Source organism: Microtus oregoni, unplaced genomic scaffold (genome assembly GCF_018167655.1).
Source record: "Microtus oregoni isolate MIOR12 unplaced genomic scaffold, Mior012 000023F_ref0000262, whole genome shotgun sequence".
Classification (NCBI taxonomy): Eukaryota; Metazoa; Chordata; class Mammalia; order Rodentia; family Cricetidae; genus Microtus; species Microtus oregoni.
In genome coordinates, this window is record NW_024543082.1 from 4,592,957 (window position 1) to 4,618,139 (window position 25,183).

Genomic DNA, 25,183 nt, shown 5'->3' on the forward strand with positions numbered 1-25,183 from the left:
AGCAGTTGAAGAGCTTACAGCAGACATGCTATTGATTGCTCATGGGTTCTTTGAGTAGAGAAAACTAAAGCATACTTTCTTGTATCTATGAATACATGCACTCACACATATACATCTAAATGTACTTCCATTGTACATTGTACATAGCTAAATTGTATGTGCGATGTGAGTTTATGTATTTGTTATGAGGTCAGACTGATTCCTCCAATACTCTGGTCTTTCTAGTACTCTCATTTCACAGTTGCAAATAGTGTGTGTGTGTGTCTGTGTCTGTGTCTGTTTGTCTGTCTCTCTGTCTGTCCCTATAACAAGAGCACCATATGGGTGCTGGGAACTGAACTCCTGTCCTGTGTGAGAGCAGCATGTGCTCTTGACTACTGAGCTATCTCTCCAGCCAAAAGAAGCCTATTTTTTCTTAACACATTGGTTTATTTGCTCAGTTAGTTTACTTATTTACTCCTAGGACCTTAATTCCCAACCACACTGGCCATTTATTTCATACCTGTGTAGCCCAAAAACACAAATCAGAAATGTTCAAGGTTAAGGTTTGGATCTTCTCAGCTTTACTCTCCTTGTCTGTCCAATGGGAATTCATAAGGCAGTTAGTTTATGTACAGAAGTGTTTAGTGTATAAGAGCCCAAACACAGTTAGTATAATAGCTTTATTGTTGCCTTTATAGCTACTGAAAAATCATTGCTTCCAAAAAGAATACGCAAAGAAGTTGAATAGGCATTTATTTTTTCAAAGAAGTGGAACAAACACCAACAAGCACAGGAGAATACACCCGGTGTTGGGGACCAGCCTCGACAAAAATATCACTTGTCAGGGTAGGGACATTGGGATTTAGAAATATTAGTAAAGAATACAAAGATGTGAAAATAATAAGACAGAAAAACATAAAATAGTATTGGAAGGAAGTTCCGGTGAATACTGAAATCTCCCACATTTAATTTCCAATTGCTTAAAACACCCTGACCCCAAGAGGTAGGAATAAGACAAAAAAACTGCATTAACATGATACAAGGAAACGAACGTACCAGTTGAAGGTCGCTGACTAGTCCATAGTTAAACATTCTGTTGCTAGAACAAAACAAGTCATGCTCATACCCTAGACCAAACATTCTGTAGGCAAACCAGTCCCTGGGTGGAATCTAATGTTATCTCCTTAAAAGAATTGGAACATTAGTTGGATCCTTAGACTTCTGTTTGAAGTAGAAACATATCTACTTCTCTATTCCTGAAATACAAGCTCTGGCAAATAGCCACACCTGTTGACAATAACCTTGAGAGGACAGAACCCTCTGTTCTAAATCTACTTGGGACCTTTGTTTGAGGTAGAAACACAATAACATTGAAGGAATAGAGGTAAGTTGTAGTAAGGAGGGCAAGCAGGCCTATTTTCGTCCTACCCTGCTCTCACATGGCTAGCTTTACCCGAAATAACAACACACAAACTTTTAAACACTGCTTGACACATTATATCTAGCCTCTTCTTGGCTAACTCTCATATCTTGATTAACCCATTTCTAATAATCTATGTAGCACCACGAGATGGTGGCTTACTGGGAAAGATTCAGCAAGTCTGACCTGGTGGCTGGCTCCATGGCATCTGGCTCACCTCCCTTCTTCCCAGCATTCTGTTTGGTCTACTCCGCCTATCTAAATTCTGACCTATCAGACCAAGCAGTTTCTTTATTTATTAACCAATGAAAGCAACAGATAGACAAATGACCTTCCTACATTAGTAAGTTCCAACTCTCTAGCCTTTGGTCAACTCACTATTCTTTTGTCTCTCACCCACCAGGGCTGCGGGTCCTTATGGGACTTGCTGCTCTTGGTCTCTCACCTGCTGCATGGCTCCCTGCCCAGGACTAGCTGCCATGGTGGCCTGCCATGGTCTTGGGACCCGCTGCCCACTGCCACCACTCGGGGACTTGCAACATTTTACTTTTACCATTACAAGTCATATGTGACATTCTTGGGTGGCTGTTATTTAAACAAAACAAAACAAAAAACCTACAAATAACTAGTGGAGAAATTGTAACCCCAATGCGTTGTAGGAATGTAAAATGGTCCAATCTCTGTGGAAAGCAGTTTGCCAGGCCCTGAAAGAGCTAAACATAGAATTACCATGGGTGGGGAGTAAGGGGGCTGGAGAGATGGCTCAGAGGTTAAGAGCACTGCTATTCCTCCAGAGGTCCTGAGTTGAACTCCCAGAAACCACATGGGGGCTCACAAACATCTGTAATGAGAGCTGGTGCTCTCTTCTAGCATGGCAATTTATTATGTATACAGTGTTCTGCCTGCATGTATTCCTACATGCTAGAAGAGGGCACCAGATCTCATGTTTGTGAGCCACCATGTAGTCTCTGGGAATTCAACTCAGGACCTTTAGAAGAGCAGGTAAAGCTCTTAGCCACTGAGCCATCTCTCCAGCCCCATAAATCTTAAAAAATAAATAAATAAATAAAAATAAAAAAAGAATTACCACTCCAACTGATCCAGCAATTCCAAGTGTGTGTTACTAAGTATGCACCCCAGAGAACTGGGCAGAACAAGCTTGTACACTGTTCACAGTAGCATTGTTAACCATAACCAAAAGGCAGAAACAACCCAACAACAGTCATCAGCAGGCAAACTGACCAACATTGTGATTTAAACACAATGAAATATTCACTCCTAAGGAAGGAAACGTTCCTTGCAAGCATCTTGCTTAATAAAACAAGCCAGGCACACAAGGACACGTACTGAATGAGTCTAACTGTATAGTACCTATAATAAACTGATTCTTGGAGGCAAAAACTGAAGTAGCAGTTACTAGAGGCTGCGTGGGGAGAATGGGGAGTTGTAATTTAGTAGGTACAGAGTTTTTGAGATGATGAAGTAGTCTGGAGGGGGTTAGAGAAGACCTCAGTGGTAGAGTGCTTGCCTACCATGTGTGAGGCCTGCCACCTTGTTCCCCAACCCCTACTTAGTTCTGGCCAAAAACGGGTAATGGTTATATCATGTGGTGAGTACATTTACTACCAATGAATGAATTTATAAATGGCTGGAACTGTTCATATTTGCTATGTGTATTTTGACATGCACAAAGATTACTGAGATCCTAAGATACAGTAATGTGAAAAGCTCATGCATAGTCTTGCATCAGTACTTCCTTTCCCACAATGCCCTTGGCCATAGACAGTCATGTATCATGGAGCATCATTTCAGACAGTACAAAAGTGATCACAAAATGGGACTGAACTTTCTATTGCCTAGTGACTCACATGTGGTGATTCTGATATAAACACCCACCTTGCCACTTTATGAACATATAGCACATGCAGTGTGTACTCTAATGTGATCGTTCTAGGTTCATCACTTGGATTTGAATAAAAGTATTGGGCCGTTTGCACAATGGAATGACCTCATGACACTTTTTCAAACTATATCCCTGCCGTAAAGAGAAAATCATATTGACTGCCCTCCTGTCCTTCAGACTCAACCTTTAAAAGGAATGCTAGGGAAAGACCCATTTGTGTGGGAAGAGGAGTCATAGGAAGGGCAAATAGACCTAGTAAAGGGGTTGGCGGCTAGGTCAAATCAAGCCTGCAGCTTTTAATTTTTTTATACTTACTTTTATTTTTTGAGACAGTCTCACTACATAGCCTTGTCTGGCCTGGAGCTTACTATGTAGACCAGGCAATCTTGAACTCACAGAGATCTATCTACCTCTGCCTCCTGGGGGCTGGGATTAAAGACATGTGCCACCATACCTGGCCAGATTTTTTTTTTTCCATTTTTAAGGGGTATAAAAATCAATCAAGATTTTTAAAAGTTTTCATGTCATGCACAACCCAAATTATTTACTATATAGGGCCTTTTACAGAAAAATTTTGTCAATACTTGGTTTAGAACATTGTTCTGGACCAGATAATGCCCCTCCTACTGCACACATGCAACTGCATTGCCCGGATGCCTATGTTGATGAGAAGACCCTAATGTTGATGGTATTTGGACAGGAACCTTTGGAGACAGTTTCATTTAGCTGAGTTCATGAAGAATTAGTACCCTTATAGGATACCAAAAAGCTCCCTTTCCACCCTCATGTGAGGCTGCGTCAGGAAGCCAGCTTGCAAGTCAGAAAAAGCTCTTACCACAGCCAACCATGCTGCCTGCCACCCTGATGGCCACCAATCTCTGGAACTGTAAAAGAATTGACTTCCATTGTCTAGGCTATGAAGCCTGGGTAGCCCGAGGACAGACCCCCTTCCTAGTGTTTCTGAGAGCAGCCTCTAGTCCCGTGTCTCATCTTACTGAACCCTTACCATTTCTCTTCCTCCCTGCTGTAGTAAGAACGCTTGCCATAAAGCTTGGGCTCAGGAGTCCTTTGAAATAAATGGAGTGATAAACAGCAGGTTTCAAAGGACTGAGAAGAATGGGGTTTCTGCAATAGCTGCTTTCTTATGTGCACCATCTGTTTCTCTTCGACTGTGACAAAAGTGACAGCTTTCCGTGCGCTGATAGTCCCCATGCCTTTTAAAGTCAGACAGATGATGCTATTTATGTGTAAAGGTTTCTCTCTTGCACCCATTTGTTTCTCCAGCTTGAATTGCTATGTAAACTCCTGTGGCTAAACCACACAAACCACCTACACACTACCTCCTCCCTGGCTTCAGATCAGGGACAGGACCCATGCCCATGGTGTGCAGTAGGGTCTAGCCCATAGCACATTGCACCGGTGAGGTACCTCTGCCCTCTGTGTGCCCTCACTGTGAACATGCATCTTTGAACACAGCATGAGACACTTGGGGGACAGAGAAGTGTCTCAGTTAACATATTGTTTGCCTAGCACATGCAAAACTCTCAATTCAAACCCCAGCTCTGTATAATCCAGTGTTGTGGTGCCTGCCTGTAATCCAGCACCCAGGAGGTACAGACAGATGGATAAGAAATTCAGAGTCATCTTTAGCCAGCCTAGGACACAGACCCTGTGTTTAAGATTAAAGATACCTGGGGAAGCCCACTCTAGCCCTGCACTCTGACCTTTCTGAGTCTCAGTAAATCACAATTATCACCTTTTAACTCTTTTGCCTTGTATGACCTTTTTCACTGTTAAAAGTCAGTATTATTTATTTATTTATTTATAATCTTGTTTAAAAAAATCTTTTTCAGTTTTTAACATTGCGATTTTTTTAAAATATTTTACTTATTCACTACTTTTTGGTATATTTAACAAGTTGTGCAACCAACATACCTTAATCTAGTCTTAGAACATTCTTTCACTATAATATGATGCTTTTTGCTCTTCTATAGTTCACTGTACACCCAAACCCTAGCCACTACTAATTTACTTTCTGTCTCCAGATTTGTCTTTTCTAGACAATGACCACTTACATTTTGCTTCTTTTACACAGTATGACACATGTTTTATTTTGTTTTTTTTAACCCATTTAACTAGTTTATGTTGTGGTACATACAGTTTTTTTCCTGGAGGTTGCTGAATCATATTCTGCTGTATGACTATATTATGTCACCAGTTACTAGATATTTCAACTGTTTTAACTCTTATAAACTGTGATAGTTCTATGAATATTTGAATGCAACCCTCTCCCCCCCCTTTTTTTTTCCTGAAAAAGATTTCGCTATGTATCTTAGGCCGACCTCAAATTTGTGATCCTCCTGCCTCAGCCTTCTGAGTCCTGGGATTATATCCTACCATACTCAGCTTTAAACCTCTCCCTCTCTCGGTCTTTCTTTAGAAAATAGATTCTTCTCTCATACAATCTGACCAGATTCCCTCCGCTCCTCCAGATCTCCCCACCTCTCCTCTCCCCCAGATCCACTTCCCTGCAGAAAAGAGCTGGCCTCCAAGAGAAAACAATCAAACATGACTAAACAAGATACAATAAGACAAGGCAAAAGTCCTCATGGAGGCTCGACAGGGCAGCCCAGTTGGAGGAAAAGAGTTCCAATAGCAGGCAAAAAGTCAGAGATATATCTACTCCCACTGTTAGGAGTCCCACAGAAACACCTAGCTAACAACCACAGCATATATGTAGAGAGCCTGGTGCAGACCCATGTTGGCCCTGTGCTTGCTGCTTCAGTCTCTGAGCCCATGTGAGCCCTGCTTAGTTGATTCAGTGGGTTGTGTTCTCCTGGTGTCCTCCATCCCCTCTGACTCCTACAATCTTTCCTCCTCCTCTTCCAAAGGGTTCCCTGAGCTGTGAAGTGAGGGACCTAATAGAGATCTTCAATTTAGACTCTTTTCTCTCTGCACAATGTCTGGCTGTGGTTCTCTGCGCCTGCTCCCATCTGCTGCTGGTGACACTAGACATAACAACCATCTATGAGTATAGCAGAATATCATTGGGAATCGTTTCATTGTTTGTTTGCCAGTCAAGTTTAGGGTTATCCTAGGTCTCTGGGATATCCAGTCTCCAGTTCCTGACCATCCAGACAGTATAGGGCATGGGCTCCCTCTCCTGGTGTGGGCCTTCAATTAAATCAGACATTGGTTGACCACTCCCACAAGTTTTACACCACCATTGCCCCAGCAGATCTTACAGGCAGGACAGACAGATTGTAGGTTGAAGGGGCGTGTGGGTTGGTATCCAGGTTTCTCTTTTGACAGCCCACAGAGAACCTTCCCACCCCAATGAGACAGGGGTGAAGGCTCCATACAAGCCTAGTTCAACCTCCCTACATTCAATGAGCTCCTCTTATTCTTAATAGCTAATAAAACTGTATGTCTCTAGGTCTTAACTTGAAATAGCTGAATTGCAAGTCGTGGCTCATTCCTGTATCCTCAGTACTTAGGAGTCAGAAGCAGGAGGACAGTGACAGATTTGATACCAGCCTGGCAATTTAGTGAATCCTAGACCAGCCAGGGCTACACTGTCTCCAGAACAAGTAAACAAAGAGAACTGAGCTGAACTCTTTGACATACTTGTCCTTTTTTTTCTCAAAAATGCCTTCCTAAGCTACACTATCATAACTTCTATGAAAACTTTTTATCATTTCTCTTTGAATCACTACCCTCTATTAGATAGGACTGGTGAAATAGTCCCAACTTTTGCTTTCAAAAGCAAAAAAATTAGTTTTCATTGAATGTAAGAGGCATTATACCATACAGCCCTGGAACCAGACCTGAACTAGAACTGAGAAAACTGAATGATGGGACGTGGTCTGCTCAACATCCTCTAATCAAAGGAAAATATAACACTCCAATCCCACCCACCCAGCAACCAGTGATCCTTTATTCTCTTCTCCTCTGCCTCCTCCTCCACCCCTGCCTTCTTGTTGGGCTGGTTCTAACTGTTAGCCAGCCCAGTGACTTTCCAGGGGAAGGTAACACCATTCCTTCCCAAGGCACTGCACAGGACCCCTTGTCAGCGCCCATTCAACTCACCCACCATCCTCTGTAGGACTCCTCCTTGCTCCTGGCCTCAGTTTGGATTTAAGTCCATGGCCCAGAATCCTGCAGCTTAAGGAGGTAGCAGGTGTTCTTAGTCATCTGGTTTGTTATGTCAGTTTTCTGGTTTCAGACCAGCATCTGTGCTTTCTGCTTTTATCTACTAGTCTCATGTTAATGATGTCCTTTTATGCTTTAAAGTACATGCCCTCTGTTTCCTTTTCTAGGATAAACTCTGCTAGCTAGTTCAAGGCCCCTAGCTGGGGTCTGATATATTTAGAGCATAGTCTTAGGGACAGGACTACAGTATTAATGGCTGAATGCTGAGTGTGTGTTTTGTAATCGCTCATATTCTTTTGCTCCCATTTCTGGGGTTCATAAGTCAGTGTCGTAGTTAGGGTTTCTCTTGTTGTGTAGAGACACCATGGCCATGATAGCTCTTACAAAAGAAAACATTTAACTGGGTCTGGTTTACAGTTCAGAGGCTTACTTATTCCATTGTCATCGTGATGGGAAGCATGACAGTACACAGGCAGACATGGTACTGGAGAAGGAGCTGAGAGCTTTACATCTGGATCTGATGGCAGCAGGAAGAGACCAAGGCACACTTCCTCCAACAAGACCACAGCTCCTAATAGTACAACTTCCTATGAGCCTATAGGGTCATATTCTTTCAAACCACCATCTTCCGTTTCCAGGCCCCTATAGGCTTGTAGCCATATCATAATACAGAAATGCATTAAGTCCAACTTTAAAAATCCCCTTAGTCTATAATAGTCTAAATCCTGTAAAAGTCTAAAGTCTTTACTGAGACTCATGCAGTCTCTTAACTGTAACCCCCTGTAAAATCAAAATGAAAAGAAGATCACATACTTCCAACATAAAATGACACAGGCTACACATTATCATTCTAAACGGATAGAACAGGAGAAGCGTGAGAAAATATTGGACCAAACAAAGCAAGACCAAAAACTAATTGGGCAAACTCCAAACTCTGCATCTCCATGTCTTATGTTAAAATGCTCTTCAGATCTCCAGCTCTTTTCAGCTTTGTTGATTGCAGCACACTTCTTTCCTGGGGCTGGTTCCTCTCCCTGTTAGCACCTTTCCATGGCAGGTATCCCACAACTCTGCACCTTCAATATTTTAGGGTCTCCAAGGCAATCAAGGTTTCTCAGCTTCACACAGTGGCCTCTCTGGGCCACCATCCAGGGACACTCCTGACACACATCTGGCCCCCAATGGCTTTCCTTAGTCATGGGAGGAGATTCCATAAGCCCTTTCTTCTATTCTTGACTCTAGAGACAGGTATGTGGTTCTGGAGCTCGAGCTCTGCTGCTGCTGTGGCCGGATCTCTGCTGCTCACTCCATTACATCTCCACCAGCCTTCTGCTCTGCATGGTTTCCTTCACCGCCTGAGCTGTGCTCAAACTCATGTTGTGGATCAGGCTGTCCGTGAATTGTGGATCTGCCTGCCTCTGCCTTCCTAGTGCTGGGATTTAGGCACTTACCACCACACCTGGCTCTAAGCTTTCTTTAATTCCTTTTCACAAATTGGAAGCTTAACTCAGTGGGATCTTGCCCTGAGATTACCACTCTACATAACTTTAGATTATTCTCTAATCTGTTTATCTCCTTTAGCACAGACCTTAGCTCCATTTCACTTCCTGGTGCCCCTTTTCTTCTCAGATTGTACATTTTGTGTTTTCCTTGCTCAGCTTGTTCGCTATAAATCTGCATTAAGAGTGAACACTAATCACCACAAAGAGTCAATACTAGGCTGTTTTGATGTTTCCTCAGCTAATGCAATTAATGCAAAAATTCTTCAATTTAGCCTCAGGCAGATATTTTTGGACAAAGACAGAAAGCAGCCACATTCTTCACCAAAATGTCACAAGATTAATAGCACATATTAATCTTCTTCTCTGAAACCTCTTCAGCCAGTCTTCCACAGTTCAGATCACGTCAGCACCACTGTCTTCCACGTTCCTACTAGGATGGGCCAGTAAGCCCCACTTAAAGCCTTCAACTGTTTTTCTAATCCAAAGCCCACATTCCTCCCAACAAAAGCGTGGTGAGGCTTTTCACAACAATACTCTAGTCCCTAGTATCAGCTTTGTCTGAGTTGGAATTTTTGTTGCCTTGAAGAGACACCATGACCATCACCACACTTACAAAAAAAAAAAAAAAAAAAAAAAAAAAAAAAACCTTAATTTGGGCTGACTCACAGTTCAGAGGCTTAGTAGGCAGACATGGTGCTGAGGGGTAGCTGGGAGTTTTACATCTGGATCCGAAGGCAGCAGGAGGAGACTGAGACACACTTTCTCTAACAACACCACACCTACTTCAATAAGGCCATACCTCTTAATAGTGCCATTTTCTTTCAAACCACCAAAGCCAGGGTATTCTTTTTTTTTAATAGTTTTTGGTGATTTTTTTTATTTAAATTTATTTATTTATTAAGGATTTCTGCCTCGTCCCCGCAACCGCTTCCCATTTCCCTCCCCCTCCCCCGATCAAGTCCCCCTCCCTCATCTGCTCGAAGAGCAATCAGGGTTCCCTGACCTGTGGGAAGCCCAAGGACTGCCCACCTCTATCCAGGTCTCGTAAGGTGAGCATCCAAACTGCCTAGGCTCCCACAAAACCAGTACGTGCAGTAGGATCAAAAACCCACTGCAATTGTTCTTGAATTCTCAGTATTCCTCATTGTCCGCTATGTTCAGCTAGTCCGGATTTATCCCATGCTTTTTCAGACCTAGGCCAGCTGGCCTTGGTGAGATCCCAATAGAACATCCCCATTGTCTTAGTGTGTGGGTGCACCCCTCGTGGTCCTGAGTTCCTTGCTCGTGCTCCGTCTCCTTCTGCTCCTGATTTGGACCTTGAGATTTCTGTCCGGTGCTCCCATGTGGGTCTCTGTCTCTGTCTCCTTTCATCGCCTGATGAAGGTTAATATTCATGAGGATGCCTATGTGTTTGTCTTTGGATTCACCTTCTTATTTAGCTTCTCTAGGAACATGAATTATAAGCTCAATGTCCTTTATTTATGGCTAGAAACCAAATATGATTAGCGATCAGGGAAATGCAAATCAAGACAACTTTAAGATACTACCTTACACCTGTCAGAATGGCTAAAATAAAAAACACCAATGATAGCCTTTGCTGGAGAGGTTGTGGAGAAAGGGGTACACTCACCCATTGCTGGTGGGATTGCAAACTTGTGCAACCACTCTGGAAAGCAGTGTTTCGGTTTCTCAGGAAATTCGGGATCAACCTACCCCTGGATCCAGCAATACCACTCTTGGGAATATACCCAAGAGAGGCCCTATCATACAACAAAAGTATATGCTCAAGTATGTTCATGGCAGCATTGTTTGTAATAGCCAGAACCTGGAAACAACCTAGATGCCCTTCAACGGAAGAATGGATGAAGAAAGTATGGAATATATACATATTAGAGTATTACTCAGCAGTAAAAAACAAGGACTTCTTGAATTTTGCATACAAAAGCCAGGGTATTCTTTAGTCTGTACTGAAGTCACTTCATTGCTGAATTGTGGAAGACTTTATATTTCTTTCTATAGATTTTGAAATATTTCGTGTAAGTTATTTTATCATGGAGAAATAGGTATGACATTTACCATTTTGGTCATTTTTGGGTGTACAGTAAAGTTGCTTTAAGTGTATTCCCTTGATTGCCTTCCATCTGCAGAATTTTCTTCAATTTCCCAAACCGAAACTCATACCAGTTAAACAGTATTTCCCCATTTTCCTGCCCAGCTCCTAGAAACCTGTCTTTACTTACCTCTGAGTTTGACTTCTCATGTGCTCATGTAAGTAGAATCATAGTGTTGGTTCTTTTGTGAAGGGCATATTTAACTGAAATAATCTTCAAGGTTCATTTATCCATGTTGTAGCACCTGTAAAGATTTTCTTAAGGCTTAATAATATTTCCTATTCTGTATGTTTATACATACATGCAGTTGTTGATGTATTTATCCATAATGTACTCTTGAATTCCATCCACCCTTTGACTGTTATGATTAATACTTTTGTGACATGAGTTACAGACACCAATCCCAGTCTTGTTGGTCGTTGTCTTAGGGTTTCTGTTGCTGTGAAGAGATACCATGACCATGGCAGCTCTTATAAAGGAAGCATTGGGGTAGAATACAGTTCAGAGGTTTAGAGGTCTATTATGATGGCAGGACATGGTGGTGTGTAGGCAGACTGTGCTGGAGAAGAAGCTGAGAGTCCTACATCTTGATGTACAGGCAACAGGAAGTGAACTGAGACATGGGGCCTGACTTGATCATATGAGACCTCAAAGCCTTCCGCCACAGTGATACACGTCCTCCAACAAGGCCATACCTACTCCAGCAAAGCCTAATTGTACCACTCCCTGTGAGCTTATGGGGACAATTGCATTCAAACTACTACAGTCATCTTGTTGATTTTAACTCATTACATTTTGCCCTTGTTCCTTGTTATTAAATAATTATCTGCAAATCAGAAAGATTTGACCTTTAACTTTATCCAAATCTCTTCTTTTTTATTTTAATCTTATTTTATGTATATGAGTGTTTTGCCTACATGTATGTCCGTGCACCCTGTGTGTGCCTGGTACCCACAGAGACCAGAAGAGGGCATTGAATCCCCTGAAACTAGAGTTAAGAATGGTTGAAAGCCACCATGTAGGTGCTTGGAGTTGAGCCTAGGTCCTCTGGAAGTGCCCTCTAGGCCATCTCAGTAGTTGCTCAAATCCCTTCTTGATCCCAAGGATGAATTTCTTATTGATCAGCAGTTATAATTGTACAACATGGCCATTCCCCTAGTCCCAGCCTTTAAAAGAGACGTAAGTAAACAGAGACTGTGTAAAAGCTCTCTGTTCCTTCAGACCACCTGCTTGACTGGGTCAAAGTGAGAAACTTGAGATTCATCTGCTCATTTGTTACCTGCCTATGTGGGTAACAGATATTAAGTATTACAAAGAAGGGAACTGGGTCTAGTGAGCTGAGTAGGTTGAATTCCTTTGCTCCACAGATAGTTGTGGAGCTTGTTCCTGGGAAAAGCATTGGGTGCTTTGGGAAGACAAAAGATAAGTTAAATCACATATTCTTTCAAGATGATATAGAGTACAAAACACTGGAGGAGCTTCCTACTGGGGGTCTTTACACAGGATTTAGCCATAGCTGTAAAAAAAATAATAATAAAATAAAACCAATAAAATCCTACATCAGTGTCAGATAAAGAAGCTTACAAAAATCCATGAAAAAGCAGCACGTCCTACGAGCTTAGATTCAGTATCAGTAGGCTTTAACTCAAAGCTTCACCATGGGCATTGAAGGTGCTGCACTCTGGCCTTACTGTGGCTAATAAAAAAGCACCAGGAAAGCAGAAAGTACTCCTGCTCTTGACAGTATAAAATTCTTATTATTTTTAGAGAATAGTAACCATGCATTTATGAAGTTCTTTGTCAGGGCAATTTAGTTAATAGCTATGTAAATGACTGCTTCTTTCATTGTGTAGGTGGATTGCTCCATGTACACTTTCTGAGAAAGAATGTAAGTGCTAGAAACTGTTGCCTCTGCAGATGGAAAGAAGCAAAAGTGAAGGCTGGGATGCTATACCTTTGCTGCTAGGTTTTGGGATAAGATAGAAAACAGTGCATAGTAGTCTGCTCAGTTTACTGAGTCGGATTTCTAACACATCAACTCACCGACCACGGAGGGTGTGGGAAACAGCGTCTCTGTTGGGTTTGGCTCATGAAAAAATGATCAACTAGAGTGGGATGGGAGGGTGCTTCAGTTCATGTTATAGCCGTAAGTTCCCCTGCATGGGAACAGCATCTATAAGATACATAGTGGCAGTTTAAAAGGTTGTCATTTTTACAGCATAAAAACAGGCAGTGTCATTATTTTTTTATTTTTTAATTTATTTATTTATTAAAGATTTCTGCCTCCTCCCCGCCACTGCCTCCCATTTCCCTCCCCCTCCCCCGGTCAAGTCCCCCTCCCCCAATCAAGTCCCCCTCCCTCATCAGCCCAAAGAGCAATCAGGGTTCCCTGACCTGTGGGAAGTCCAAGGACCACCGACTTTCATCCAGGTCTAGTAAGGTGAGCATCCAAACTGCCTAGGCTCCCCCAAAGCCAGTACGTGCAGTAGGATCAAAAACCCATTGCCATTGTTCTTGAGTCTCAAAAAAAAAAAAAGAAAGAAAGAAAGAACAAAGAATATCATTGTCCACCTAAGGATCTAAAGAATGTCTTCATAATTCCTGTTCTACTTACTGGGTCTATGTTATTCCGTATTGACTTGTTTCTAGGCAGGATTTAATAAATGTGGGTAGATAAGAGAAAAAAAAAAACAGGCAGTGTCAAAGCTCTTTTGGTTCTAGCTGCCTCCTGTGAGCCGCAAGACAGCTTTTCTCCTCACAGAGGGTGTAAACCTGGGCTCGGGGAAGAAGTCATGAGTGCCCCACCATAAACACCTGCCTGGTAAATGGTCTACACCTCTTCCTCCCTTGAGTTCATCCTGCCCACCTGAGCTTTAACCTCACATTCTCGTTCTTGAAATGTCCTCAGATCCCAGCTGTGACACCAATTGCATTCAGATTCTTGGTGACGGATCCTAAGCGTCCTACCAGCTTGTCCTCCTGGCCTCCCTGCCTCCCTGCTTTTGACTCCTGCCAGTGTCACTGTACCTTTGCCTCTCAGAGCAGCAGAGAGCCTTGCTGTATTTGTCCCCTTCCCCCCCCCCCACTGGGAGATCCAGCTCAGATAGTTCCCGTCCAGCGGCTCCTGTGGGCTGGCCCATAAGCTGAGCCTCCTATGCGTCTCTACAGGACTGCTGTAATACCTGGGTTTTGGTCAGCGAGCCCTTTTCTGAGCTGTGCTACAGCCACTGAGAACAGAGATGCGTGGTTGTGACTGGGCAGCTCTGCAGGCACTGCAGACTGTAATGCCTCTTTCCACGTGCTCCTTTGTTTGCTCTTACATCTTTTTCCTTTCCCTGCAGGTGCAGAGTGAAGACAGTGTGCTTCTGTTTGTTATTGCCTGGACAATCACGGAAATTATTCGTTACTCCTTTTACACGTTCAGTCTATTAAACCATTTGCCTTACATCATCAAATGGGCCAGGTAAAGAAGTGCATAAGCGAACACTAACTTTGAAAGCATCCATCACTGTATTCTCCTCTCACCACCTGAGTATTGCCTCCAACTCCCCCAAACTCGAACTGAATGAGATGGAGGGGTCTCACCAGAATGGTCTTGACTTTCATCTCTAGAAACAGTTCTGCAGTCTCTGTGCTTTACTTAGATTATTTTTATGGAAATCAGTTCTTTTCTGTTAACTTATTCAGTAGAGATTTAATATCTGGTTTTTGTCCTTATTCGACTTAGCTGATGAACTTGTCCCATTGTTGTGATTTCTGGTTTGTATCTACCTCTCTTAGTCTTGTTTTTTCAAGAAACTATGAGTTTTAAGGTCATTTTTACTTAATAACAAACATTATGTTGTTTTCTCAGCTTATGAGTTTTATTTTGCTTTTCATTTTAAGAATTCAATTAAGAATTCAGCACAGTGATTCACACCTTTGTAATTCCCAGAACTTGGGAGGCTGAGACAGGAGAGTTGCCCTAAATTTTGGCCACAGAATGAGATCCTTGTCTCAATCACAATAAGAAAATTCCGTTATGGTTTTGGCAAAAGACTGATGGCAGATCTGTCTATCCAGTTACGATTTTGTGCCTGAAGGACTATGGGGTGAGGAGGACATAGCAAAAAGCTCCAGACTCACTTTGGAGTTGAGACTCCTCATTTCCTGGAAGGGAAACAGCTGTTGTTCAGTGATTACATTAGGAACAGCATTCAGTTTCCAACATTTCAGGTATATGAGCCTCTTTTATTATTTTCTGAAATAATTATATTCAGGAAAAAGGGGAACTAGCAGCTCCCAACCCACCTGCACCGCCACTGTGCCGGCTCTCTGTCTGTGGGGATGGTTGTTGGCTGGGCCTTGGCTTTACTCTTGAAGAATTCTTTTTTTAATTGTGCATACAGTGTTCTGGCGTGGCACCAGATCTCATTATAGATGGTTGTGAGCTACTGTGTGAGTGCTGGGAATGGAACCCAGGTCCTCTAGAAGAGCAGACAGTGTTCTTAATCTCTTCAGCCCCTCTTGGAGAGTTCTTTGGCTCATTTTCCTCCGTGGTCTATGAACAATTCTTTACCATTACCCTGCCTAATGAGCTAGGTTGGCAACAGAGAATATGGCTTCTTTCTCAGCAGATTCTTGTGCCTGGAAGTTTTGTCCAGGTTAATCTTGAGCCATGAACAGGCAATGGTTTCTTAAATCAAAGCTGGTAATTTCCACAGGATGTTGATGCCGTAGAATAATTTGTAGGCCAGTCCTGTGCTAGTAGTACCTGCCCTCTGAATTCTTTTTGTTTAATATGTATGAATGTTTTGCCTGCAGGAATGTATGTGTAGCACATGTATGTCTGATGCCTGCAGAAGTCAGAGGGTTTTGAATTTCTTGGAACTGTAATTATGGATAGCTATGAGCCACCATGTGGGTGCTGGGAATTGAACCCTGGTCCTCTGTAAGAGCAGCAAGTCCTCTTAACCACTGAGCCTCTCTCCAGCTCTTCTGAATTCTTTTAAAACAGATGAAACTTTTTTGGGATTTTTGTTTTGTTTTATTTTGTTTTGTTTTTTGAGACAGGGTTTCTCTGTAGCTTTGGAGCCTATCCTGGAACTTACTTTGTAGACCAGGCTGGCCTCAAACTCATGGCGATCCTCCTGTCTCTGCCTCTTGAGTGCTGGGACTAAAGGCATTCACCACCACTGCCCAGCCAGATAAAACTTTTTAAAGTGAGAATAATTCTACGAGCCTCTCATGCAGCAATAATAGTATAATTGTGTGGGTTTATTTGTAAAATTAAAGGCTATTAGAAATTTAATGTTAAAATTAGTCAAGATTCTGTTTTCACAGTAGCATGTATAGGCATTTGGGAAACAGCAGAAAGTACGTGTGTAATGTGCTGTTTTCTTCAGTCCACATGCAGCTTGGTATGCCCTAGGAATTCCTGGGTAGCTGTTCTACCTCCTTCCTCTGTGCCTCCATGAGGAAGGCCCTTCGTTATGTCTTAATGCCCCTTTGTTGGTCTCAAGAGGCATGCTCTGAAGAAGACAAGTTTTGAGGCTGGCTAAACACATTGACTTTGCTTTAGAACATTTAGAAAGATGTACCTACAATGGGCCCTTTTCAAATTGTCTGGTAAAGGCTGAATATAAACAGGTGATCAGGAAATGCAGAGACAATAGCTTTCTGAGAAGACAGTGCTTCTAAACATGGCTTTGAGCCACACAGTGAGGTTTTGTTTTGTTGCAGGTACACGCTTTTCATCGTGCTGTACCCAATGGGGGTATCGGGAGAGTTGCTCACAATATACGCAGCTCTGCCCTTTGTCCGGCAGGCTGGCCTGTACTCCATCAGCTTACCTAACAAATACAACTTCTCCTTTGACTACTATGCATTCCTGATCCTGGTAATGATCTCCTACATTCCACGTAAGTATATTTATGTGCAAAAGTCAGCTCTACAGTAACTAGAGTTACATCTTTGCTTTTCTTTGCTTTATATCTAATATAAATCTCATTGATGGGAACACTTTGGTTTTCATTGATCACCAACTATCAGAAGTAATTTTCTCTGGTAGTAATTGAATAAAGATGAACCCTTCTTAGTGTATGGGTTTGAAACACTGAAGAGGAGGCTAGGTCAACCCTGTATTAGGGAGAGTATTAAGGAGAAAGCAGAAAGCCACTGAAGGCCTTACCTTGCTTTATTCTCCTATCTCTTAAGAATTGTTTTATTATAGTTTGTGAAACACATTGTAAAAGATGTTTGCTTTGCTTGCTATATCAAAATAGGCAGCTCTGCTTCATTTCCAGAGCTTAGAAGCTGACTAGAAGAAACAAATAACAAAATGAAAACAAATGTTCTATTTTTCTACATTTCTCGTTTTCTTGTTAAGCACAAAACCCTCAGAATAGGACACAGTGTTCCCTTCAGCGTGGTTTCCAGTTATTCTAATAGAACCACTGATGGCTTAAATGTACGGAAAATTCAATGTACCTCTGAGTACACAGGGACGGAGCGGGAAGGGCACATCTGACAGGGCCGTCGGATCCTGTTGCTGTCACGAGGAGTGTTTTCCTCAGTTGTAACTCCTCTGGTTGATCTCTGTGTTCCCAAAAGGACCTGTTAGACTCAAGGACAACCCCAGCTAACTCATCTTCTCATTTAGCTAGACTGTAGCCACTCTAACGCTGAATCTCCCTTAAACCCCACTAAGTTCACACAGGGATAGATTTTATTTCTTTAGCCCCCAGCATTATCTGAGTGAGTCATCCTATGTTTGTGTCCCTCTGTGGAAAATTGCATTTTACGCATTGTGAGGAGGGGAAAAAAACTCCTTGCAGATTTCATCTGCACATTTGTCTTGAAGAAATTCTTGAACACAGCAATCCTGTTTTATGGTTTGGTTTCCCTTCTATACATTCCCAAACCCTCCCCTTTCGTGCTTGGTCCCTGGCAGCTAACAGCCATTTCTCCTCACATGGGAAAGGGCGTGGATGTTGAAACAAAAGACAGATCTGGAAGAGTGAAATGTGCATTACGCAAATGCACGGTTTCTTCACCTTTCAGCGTTTGCTTCCTGGAGCTTCGTTTTTTCGGCTCCAAAGCATCAAGGAACAGCAGTGGTTTTACTACTCTCAGAATAGCAACCCCGTGGGCACCTCAGTTGTTTGTTTCTATTCTGACAAGCAGGAGATATGCCCCACACTGTGGGACTAAGAAGGGCAGGGAAGGTGGCATGGACACACCTCTGCAAGAACTTCCACACTGATGGTGATCCAGGGTCCAGCCCAGGGTTCCTGCCAGAGTCCCACTGCTGGTAAGGCCTCCATCTAGGAGCAGTTCTCAAGGCGGCCTCCCTCTGCTCTCCCTGGTAGCCAGCCTTGCCAAGCCTTCCTGATGGCCTATTGCTGGACTGACTAGCAGGTCAGGCATGAGCAGCCCTCCGTGATACTGGGCCCTGGTGGAAACTACAGCCAGCACTGTGGGGTCTTCCATCTTGACCTTCAGGGAGAGGGGAGCAAGCACAGACCTAAGGGCAGAACTCGCTCTCATTCTCGTTCCTTTTTGAGGAGTGGGATTGTTGGGCCTTAGCACATAGCCTCTACAACTAGCCTGTGTCTGCAGCCCTAAACTAGATTCACTGTCTTTTCACTTACATGTTGACTTCTTGTTTATAAGGAGCACACGTGTGAAGTCAGAGAACAAAAGAAAGAGTTGTTTCTCTTTCCATGTGACCGGGATTACAGTCATGTGTCAGTTCTCTTTCCATGTGACCGGGATCACAGTCATGTGTCAGTTCTCTTTCCATGTGACCGGGATCACAGTCATGGCAGAGGGAGGCAGAGGCAGGCGAATCTCTGTGAGTTCAAGGCCAGCCTGGTCTACAAGAGCTAGTTCCAGGACAGGCTCCAAAACCACTGAGAAACCCTGTCTCAAAAAATTAAAAAAAAAAAAAAAAAGAGGCCAGAGGCATCAGATCCTTTAAAGCTAGAATTAGCTGTCTCACGTGGGTGCTGGGAACCAAACTCTGGTACTCTACAAGAGAAACATATGCTTTTTACAGCTGACTGGTCTCTCCAGGCATGGAACTCAGCTTTCCTAACCTTAGGTCTCTCCTCCTCCTTCCTTTCTGCTCTCCAGTTCAGAACCAACAGAAGATAGTAGATTTCTCAGTTGCCTATTCAGGTTAGTATCTTCTTCAAGGCTTTCTTTCATCAGTATGGCTAGATGTAGTTAAAGTAGCCATGTGTCCTGAATACTGAGGATTGACTTGCTACAGGGGCACCCCAGCCTCCAATCCACATCCTCTGCCCCTCCTCATTTCATGAGGGACAGTTGGACATAGGGGCAGTTTACTCTGTTTTCTGCTGTCTTGTTCTTCTGTTTCTGCATTGACATTAGGAGTAAACTCAGGATCTACTGCTTAGAATGGGTAGGGTAGTGTTCATCCTGATCACAGTGGTCATTCTGATAGAGACAGTATCAATGCTTTGACTGCCAAGAAGTCACCCCTGGAACAGAAAATCGCCCTAGAGCATCCAGTCTCCAGCTTCCCACATACATTCCTCTTTCTACCTAGAGCACTAAAGGCCACTGCCGAGTGTAAGAGAACGGAAAGGGTCACGCCTGGGCCAGCAAAATGTCTATGGGTAAAGTGCCAAGTCTGGCAACCTGAGTGCCATCTCTGGAACCCACATGGTAGAGTGAGAGAGACGACACCTACAAGATGTCCTGTGACCTCCACACATGTAACACGGCACATGCACAGACACAATGCACACATACTAAATAAATGTTTATTAAAAATTCTAAATTTAGAAAAAGCCTCATTTCTGTAGTGTGACCCTGCTGATAGCCTCAAGCTCTTTCCCATGAGACTGAAGGAATGCATGACCATCTTCTGCTTCTACTACCAGTGAGGGATCTAATGAATAGCCTCTAGTACTAACCTCTGAAGATGCCATGGGGCATTGCTGTAAAAGCCCAAATGGAGACAGTCCTGGAGCTCCGTGCCACTACAGGACTGGTACATGAGCCGGGAACTAAGCTGGAGACGTAAAAACATACAGAGACAGACACAGAGAGACGCAGACACGGCTCATCCTTGATACAAGAATGCCAAGTGCCAGTCTTTATTGTGCTCAGGGACAGCTTATATAGGGATCCTTAGCCACGCCTAGTTCTTGGGATCGAGCAGCTGCAGGCACAGGTGTTTTGCTCAGTTCACTCCAGCAGCCAAAGGGTCTGAGAAAGTCAAGAGGCCAGGGATCTATAGTTCCCAACACATTGCCACCCCCTGTGAGTGATGCAGTAGTCACAAATGCAGCCAGTCCTGGGCCTGCTCAGCTCAGAGAGCCCCTTTCCTAGGGAAAGCTGGCGATGTGGCTGGCCCACATTTTTAAATGATTACAATTAGCACTCCCTATGGCTTAATTATATCCTTATTTCCAGTTTTTAGATTATAGAGCTTGTCAAATTTTCTGGCTTTCGTACCAAAATAGTTGTGTCACTATTGAATTCTTTGCATAAGCTGAGCCTCTTCCATGAGTAACTTCCTCCCTGGAAGTAGCAAATGGGGTGGCAACTGGGCTTGGAGCCTGTTGGCCACATCTCTGGATACCTCCTGATACCTTGAAGCTCTTTAAGAGGGGCATTTAAATTTTGGTCAGCTTAAAGCCAAGCATAGTGGTGCACACCTTTAATCTCAGCGCTTGGGAGACAGAGACAGGCAGATACTCTGGTTTACCTAGCAAGTTTCAGGACAGCCACGACTACAGAGAGACTCTGTCAGAAAAAAAAAAAAAGTTATCAGCTTAAGGAATTAACTTTCCCAGGAGAGCTGGCAATAGTAGAAGCCCCCTTCCCTCAAATACAGGCCATTCTCTGGAACACAGAGATGGGGCCACTGAAAGGGAAGGGAAGTGTCCTTACACAGTGTTTCTGTGGTGATTGGGTGTCCCCGTTTGCAGTAGCCATATGAAGACCAGGTTGTCAATCAGCACTTCTCCACTGGGCATTTGGTTTGTGGTGAACAGGTGTTAGGCATATTTTGGCATCCCTGTTTCATATTCTAAATGCTCATTACTCCAACCCCCTTGCCAAACATTCTCTAGGGAGGCAGTCTCTCCTCTAAAATCAATACCAAGGACAGAAGGCTTTCCAGTACCCAAAATACTGGCTTCCCTTCTATACCCCTAGTGCTACTTTGTTATGTCTGTGGCCCTCTTCTCCCTCCTCATTCTGCCTGTCATAGATGAGCCTTTCTCAGTATGTGCCCTGAGGTGATCACTATGGCCCCACCCCCAAGCAGTCCAGAGCCCAGGACCTGATCAGGTTCCCTGTGAGCACCCAGGCATGTTGTTTACCCTCTCTGGAGCTGTGATTTCCTCTCCTGAAATCGGGAAGACTCCATCACATGTCTTTCTCTGGGGTTCTGAAGTTGCCTAGAATAAATGTGGTTAGTGGGGCATAAGCAAGTTTTGGGCCCATTGCTCAGTGACAGAAACTTGCCTCGTGTGACACTGTTTCCAGTCTCCGGCATGGATGATAACTATTTGGTGACCTCTGGCATCTTGACTCTTGTGGTAGTGGCAATAGTGTCTGCCATTTCACTGCACACTGCTTTCCCTTCAGCTGGAGCAGGAGAGTCCCATGTTGTTCCTCCCTCTCCACGCCTGTTTTATTAGTGCTATTGGTCACTGTCTGGAGCCGTGCTTTGAGTGAGTGAGTGGAGCTTCCAAAGGTGCCTAAGCCACTGTTCTCTTCTTGTCTTCCAGTTTTCCCCCAGCTGTACTTCCACATGCTCCACCAGAGAAGAAAGGTCCTCTCTCGCACTGAAGAACACAAGAAGTTTGACTAGCTCTCCACACCACTACCCGAAACCAAACTTCTCAAAGATCAAAAAATGCTGCAGACTTTTTGAGTTCCCAGTACATTTCATAGAAAATAAGTAAGAACTATTTTTAAAATATTAAAAACAAAATAAGAACCAAAATCCAGTGTCACGTGGGCCTGGGATTTTATAAAAAATAAAAATAAAGATAAAAATGCAGAAAGCTGTTAGTTCAAGCATCCTAGCTGGTTCTTTCAGCATGCTATAACCAGGAGTTCCCAGTGTCTGTGATGGTCCTAGAAGGGGTTGGCGTTTATCTTCTCCGTGTCCTTCATATACCTGACAGATAGAGACCTGTAACACTGAGTTCTCGAGAGCTGCAGTCTGCAGTGTGTTTAGCATCCCCTTCTCAAAGTGCTTGACGGCATGCTGGAAACTCTCTGTGATTAAGAAGCAGCAGTTTATCCTTTGGAATGCTCTGAAGTTCTGGCTAGGACCTAGTCCTCATATCTAGTGAATGAGTTATAAGATGTATATGCCTGTGAAGCTTCGGGTAGTGCCTGTAACCAGAAAGCCACTAAAAGCCTAAGTCTTTCATTTGTTCTCAATTGACTCATTACTGCCTACCACTAAGAACCGTGCTTGGAGTTAGTAAGTCTGTATACTGTAAAGACCCTTACCTGGGCTTAGCTTCTGCAGGTTCTAACAAGCCAAGGTGTGAGAGGGGAGGCTCAGTACCTAGTAAATGCCCAGTACCTCCATTGTACCCAGCTCAGAGCACAGATATGTACTGGCCCAAAGCTATTCTCATTGCCAGACTCGAAGCCCGCATTACACAGGAGGAGGAAATCTGTAGTTACCACCATAGTTCAGAAAAGCATTCAGAAATAAATATAAATCTATACTTACTTTTTATTTTAGCTTTTGACTCTTCTGTTTGGATACTTTTTTTCCTGATTGTGGCCCTGTGTTAATTCCCACTGCCTTGTAAGTTCAGTGACACACATGTCAGAGCAGCCCCCCGCTGGCTTTCGACTGTGGGCATTGTCTAAGGAGTCTTCCCAGCACTGAATTGCCTAACTGTCTATGGAAGTCCCTTTAGGAAAGGTTTGGAGGAGACAGGCAAAACCTGAGTTACTGCCCTGCCCGCCGCTCCTCACAGTGCACTCAACAAACTGTCCTTTTAAAAATAGAAAGCAAAGTTCTAATGAAGATGCCAGGCCTGAGTTTAGATGTGCACCTGATTGCAGACAGCACATTAATAGGATCTCGTCCCTTGTTTTCTTTTCTATTTAAGACTTTAAAAATCTTGCCATTGTCATTTAGAATATAATCAGAAGAATATAATGAAAACTACATTTTCAAATGTGTATTTTCATAGGAGCTTGAAAAACCAATGCAGGCAGGTGTGTAATAAGTTATTGTCAAAGGGAACATTAGAATTCTGCCTCCAGTCAGCTCTCTTAACTTGGCTGTGTTTAAATCACAATCTATTCTGGTATTTGATAGACAAATATGTGGGAAAGATTTTCTTCAACTTTTTATTCCTCCAAACTGTACTTCTGTAAAACAGAATCAACTTGGGTTATCAGTCTTGTATCTGACTAAGATTGTCACAGTTGTGTCGGAATGGCTGCAGGAGGTGATGTGAGAAGCAAACCGTCCAGCCCAAGGACAGGGTCTTCCTGGGGCGTTCTGCATCGGCTGAACTACATCGAATTGAATGTGGGTGATGAGAACACAATCACCGGTTTCCCTCAGAAAGGGTCTCAATCCAGTGTCTTCTGGACTTGAGCACTGAAGGCACAGCAGGTGTGTGCAGCTGTCTGCCAGTCACCTCTCTTGGCAGCTGACTTTTAGTGTTTTGGGGTTTTTTTTCCTTTCCTTTTTCATCCCTAACATGAATTAATTTCTTCTTTGGAATTAAGGTAATTTTGTTCTTTTATAAATTGAGAACATCCAGTCCCTCCAAGTGTCACGTCTAATAGTGAGGTGTGACTGAGGAAGGTGCTTCTCAGGGTACTTCAAAGGGTACTTTCAGACTTAAGAGTCTGAGGCATCATCTTCCCCACACCCGTGATGGTCTCAGATCTTCCCAAGGGGCCCTCTTGAAGGGAAGGATTCTCTGAGGTGCACAGCAGTGCTCTGTAGACTCGTGTTGTTAATCTGCATCGTGCTGAGGTGGGGACCACTCACTGCACGTCCTGCTCTGTAATCAGAGGCCCCGTGGAGTTAGTCACAGAATAAGCGCTGTTCCTCTAAAAGCCAACTGAGCAAGAGGATGATGCAGCTGACACCAGCCCAAGAGGCAGACGAGGGATCGCTCGTACTGCTGCTTTTCACTCCTGCTGGCTTTTCATTTCTAATAAAAGCTGGTGTCACTGTGGTCCGCCTGAAAATCACATTCAGTTCTGAGTTTCAGATTAACCATTATGAAACATCAAAGTCAATACTTACTGCTCCTTTGAAATTTGGGTGAAAAAAAATTATACAACCATATATATAATCATTTTTGTATTTTTTCTATGTTGTGGAAACCAAAATTGTAATTTTATAAGTCTTTGATTCACTAAAATTATATAATTTAAATGTATTTTTTGTATATTTAGAAATAAGGAGCTCAAAGACTATGCTTAACTTTCTATGCATGCATTTGAAAGCTGTTTTTATCTGATATTAATGTAGTAGGTTATACTCATCAAACACTGATCTATGTTGCATTCAAAATAAACTGGTGTGTGCTCTGCCTGGGTCTGATCTGGGCCATGTTGCAAGAATGTGGAAACTCCCCTTCCATTACAGACTCCAGCTTGTTCTTTGATGATTTTCAAATCTGTTTCTGATATTACCACTTCTGTACTTACAGAAAAAATAGACTTTATTAAGATGTTTCTTTCTGCCAGTTAGTGTTCGGGTTCACCAAGGCAGGCTGCCAACAGGCTGCACAAGGCTGCGAGTCCCCCGCCCCCCAGCTGAGGAACCAGAAGTCTACATTAATCAGTAAGAAGTGAAGATGGAAGATCCTTTGCCCTAGAATGGGGTTTTTGTTTATTTGTTTGGGGGGTTTTCTAAGCTGAGTCCCCAGGTAGCAGATAACTGTTTCCCAGCAGTGTTCGTCTTCCATGAAACTAGATGTGGTGAAGTTCAAGGACCTCACCCTGAAAGTGGTTCCAGTTCCAGAAAGTTCCTGGGAGTTTTTCACGTGGTGGTCAAGCTCACCTAAGAAGTGTTGGAGGGACCTTGTAGGATGCCCTCCCGCTCTGGATCCAGTTTCTTTCCCTAGAACGGTCTCCGTGCACAGGCTTG

At 43.3% G+C, this 25,183-nt stretch overlaps 1 protein-coding gene across 1 annotated transcript in view; it reads left to right on the plus strand.

Moving 5' to 3' along the window:
• Hacd2 (3-hydroxyacyl-CoA dehydratase 2) overlaps window positions 1-24,623 on the plus strand; it is a 94,798-nt gene extending 70,175 nt beyond the window's left edge. The window contains exons 5-7 of the mRNA XM_041673143.1: window positions 14,412-14,533; window positions 16,792-16,970; window positions 21,822-24,623. Of these exons, the coding sequence (XP_041529077.1) occupies window positions 14,412-14,533; window positions 16,792-16,970; window positions 21,822-21,904 (384 nt within the window). The 3' untranslated portion in view covers window positions 21,905-24,623. The remainder of the gene's footprint in view (window positions 1-14,411; window positions 14,534-16,791; window positions 16,971-21,821) is intronic.
• Window positions 24,624-25,183: the final 560 nt, after the last annotated feature.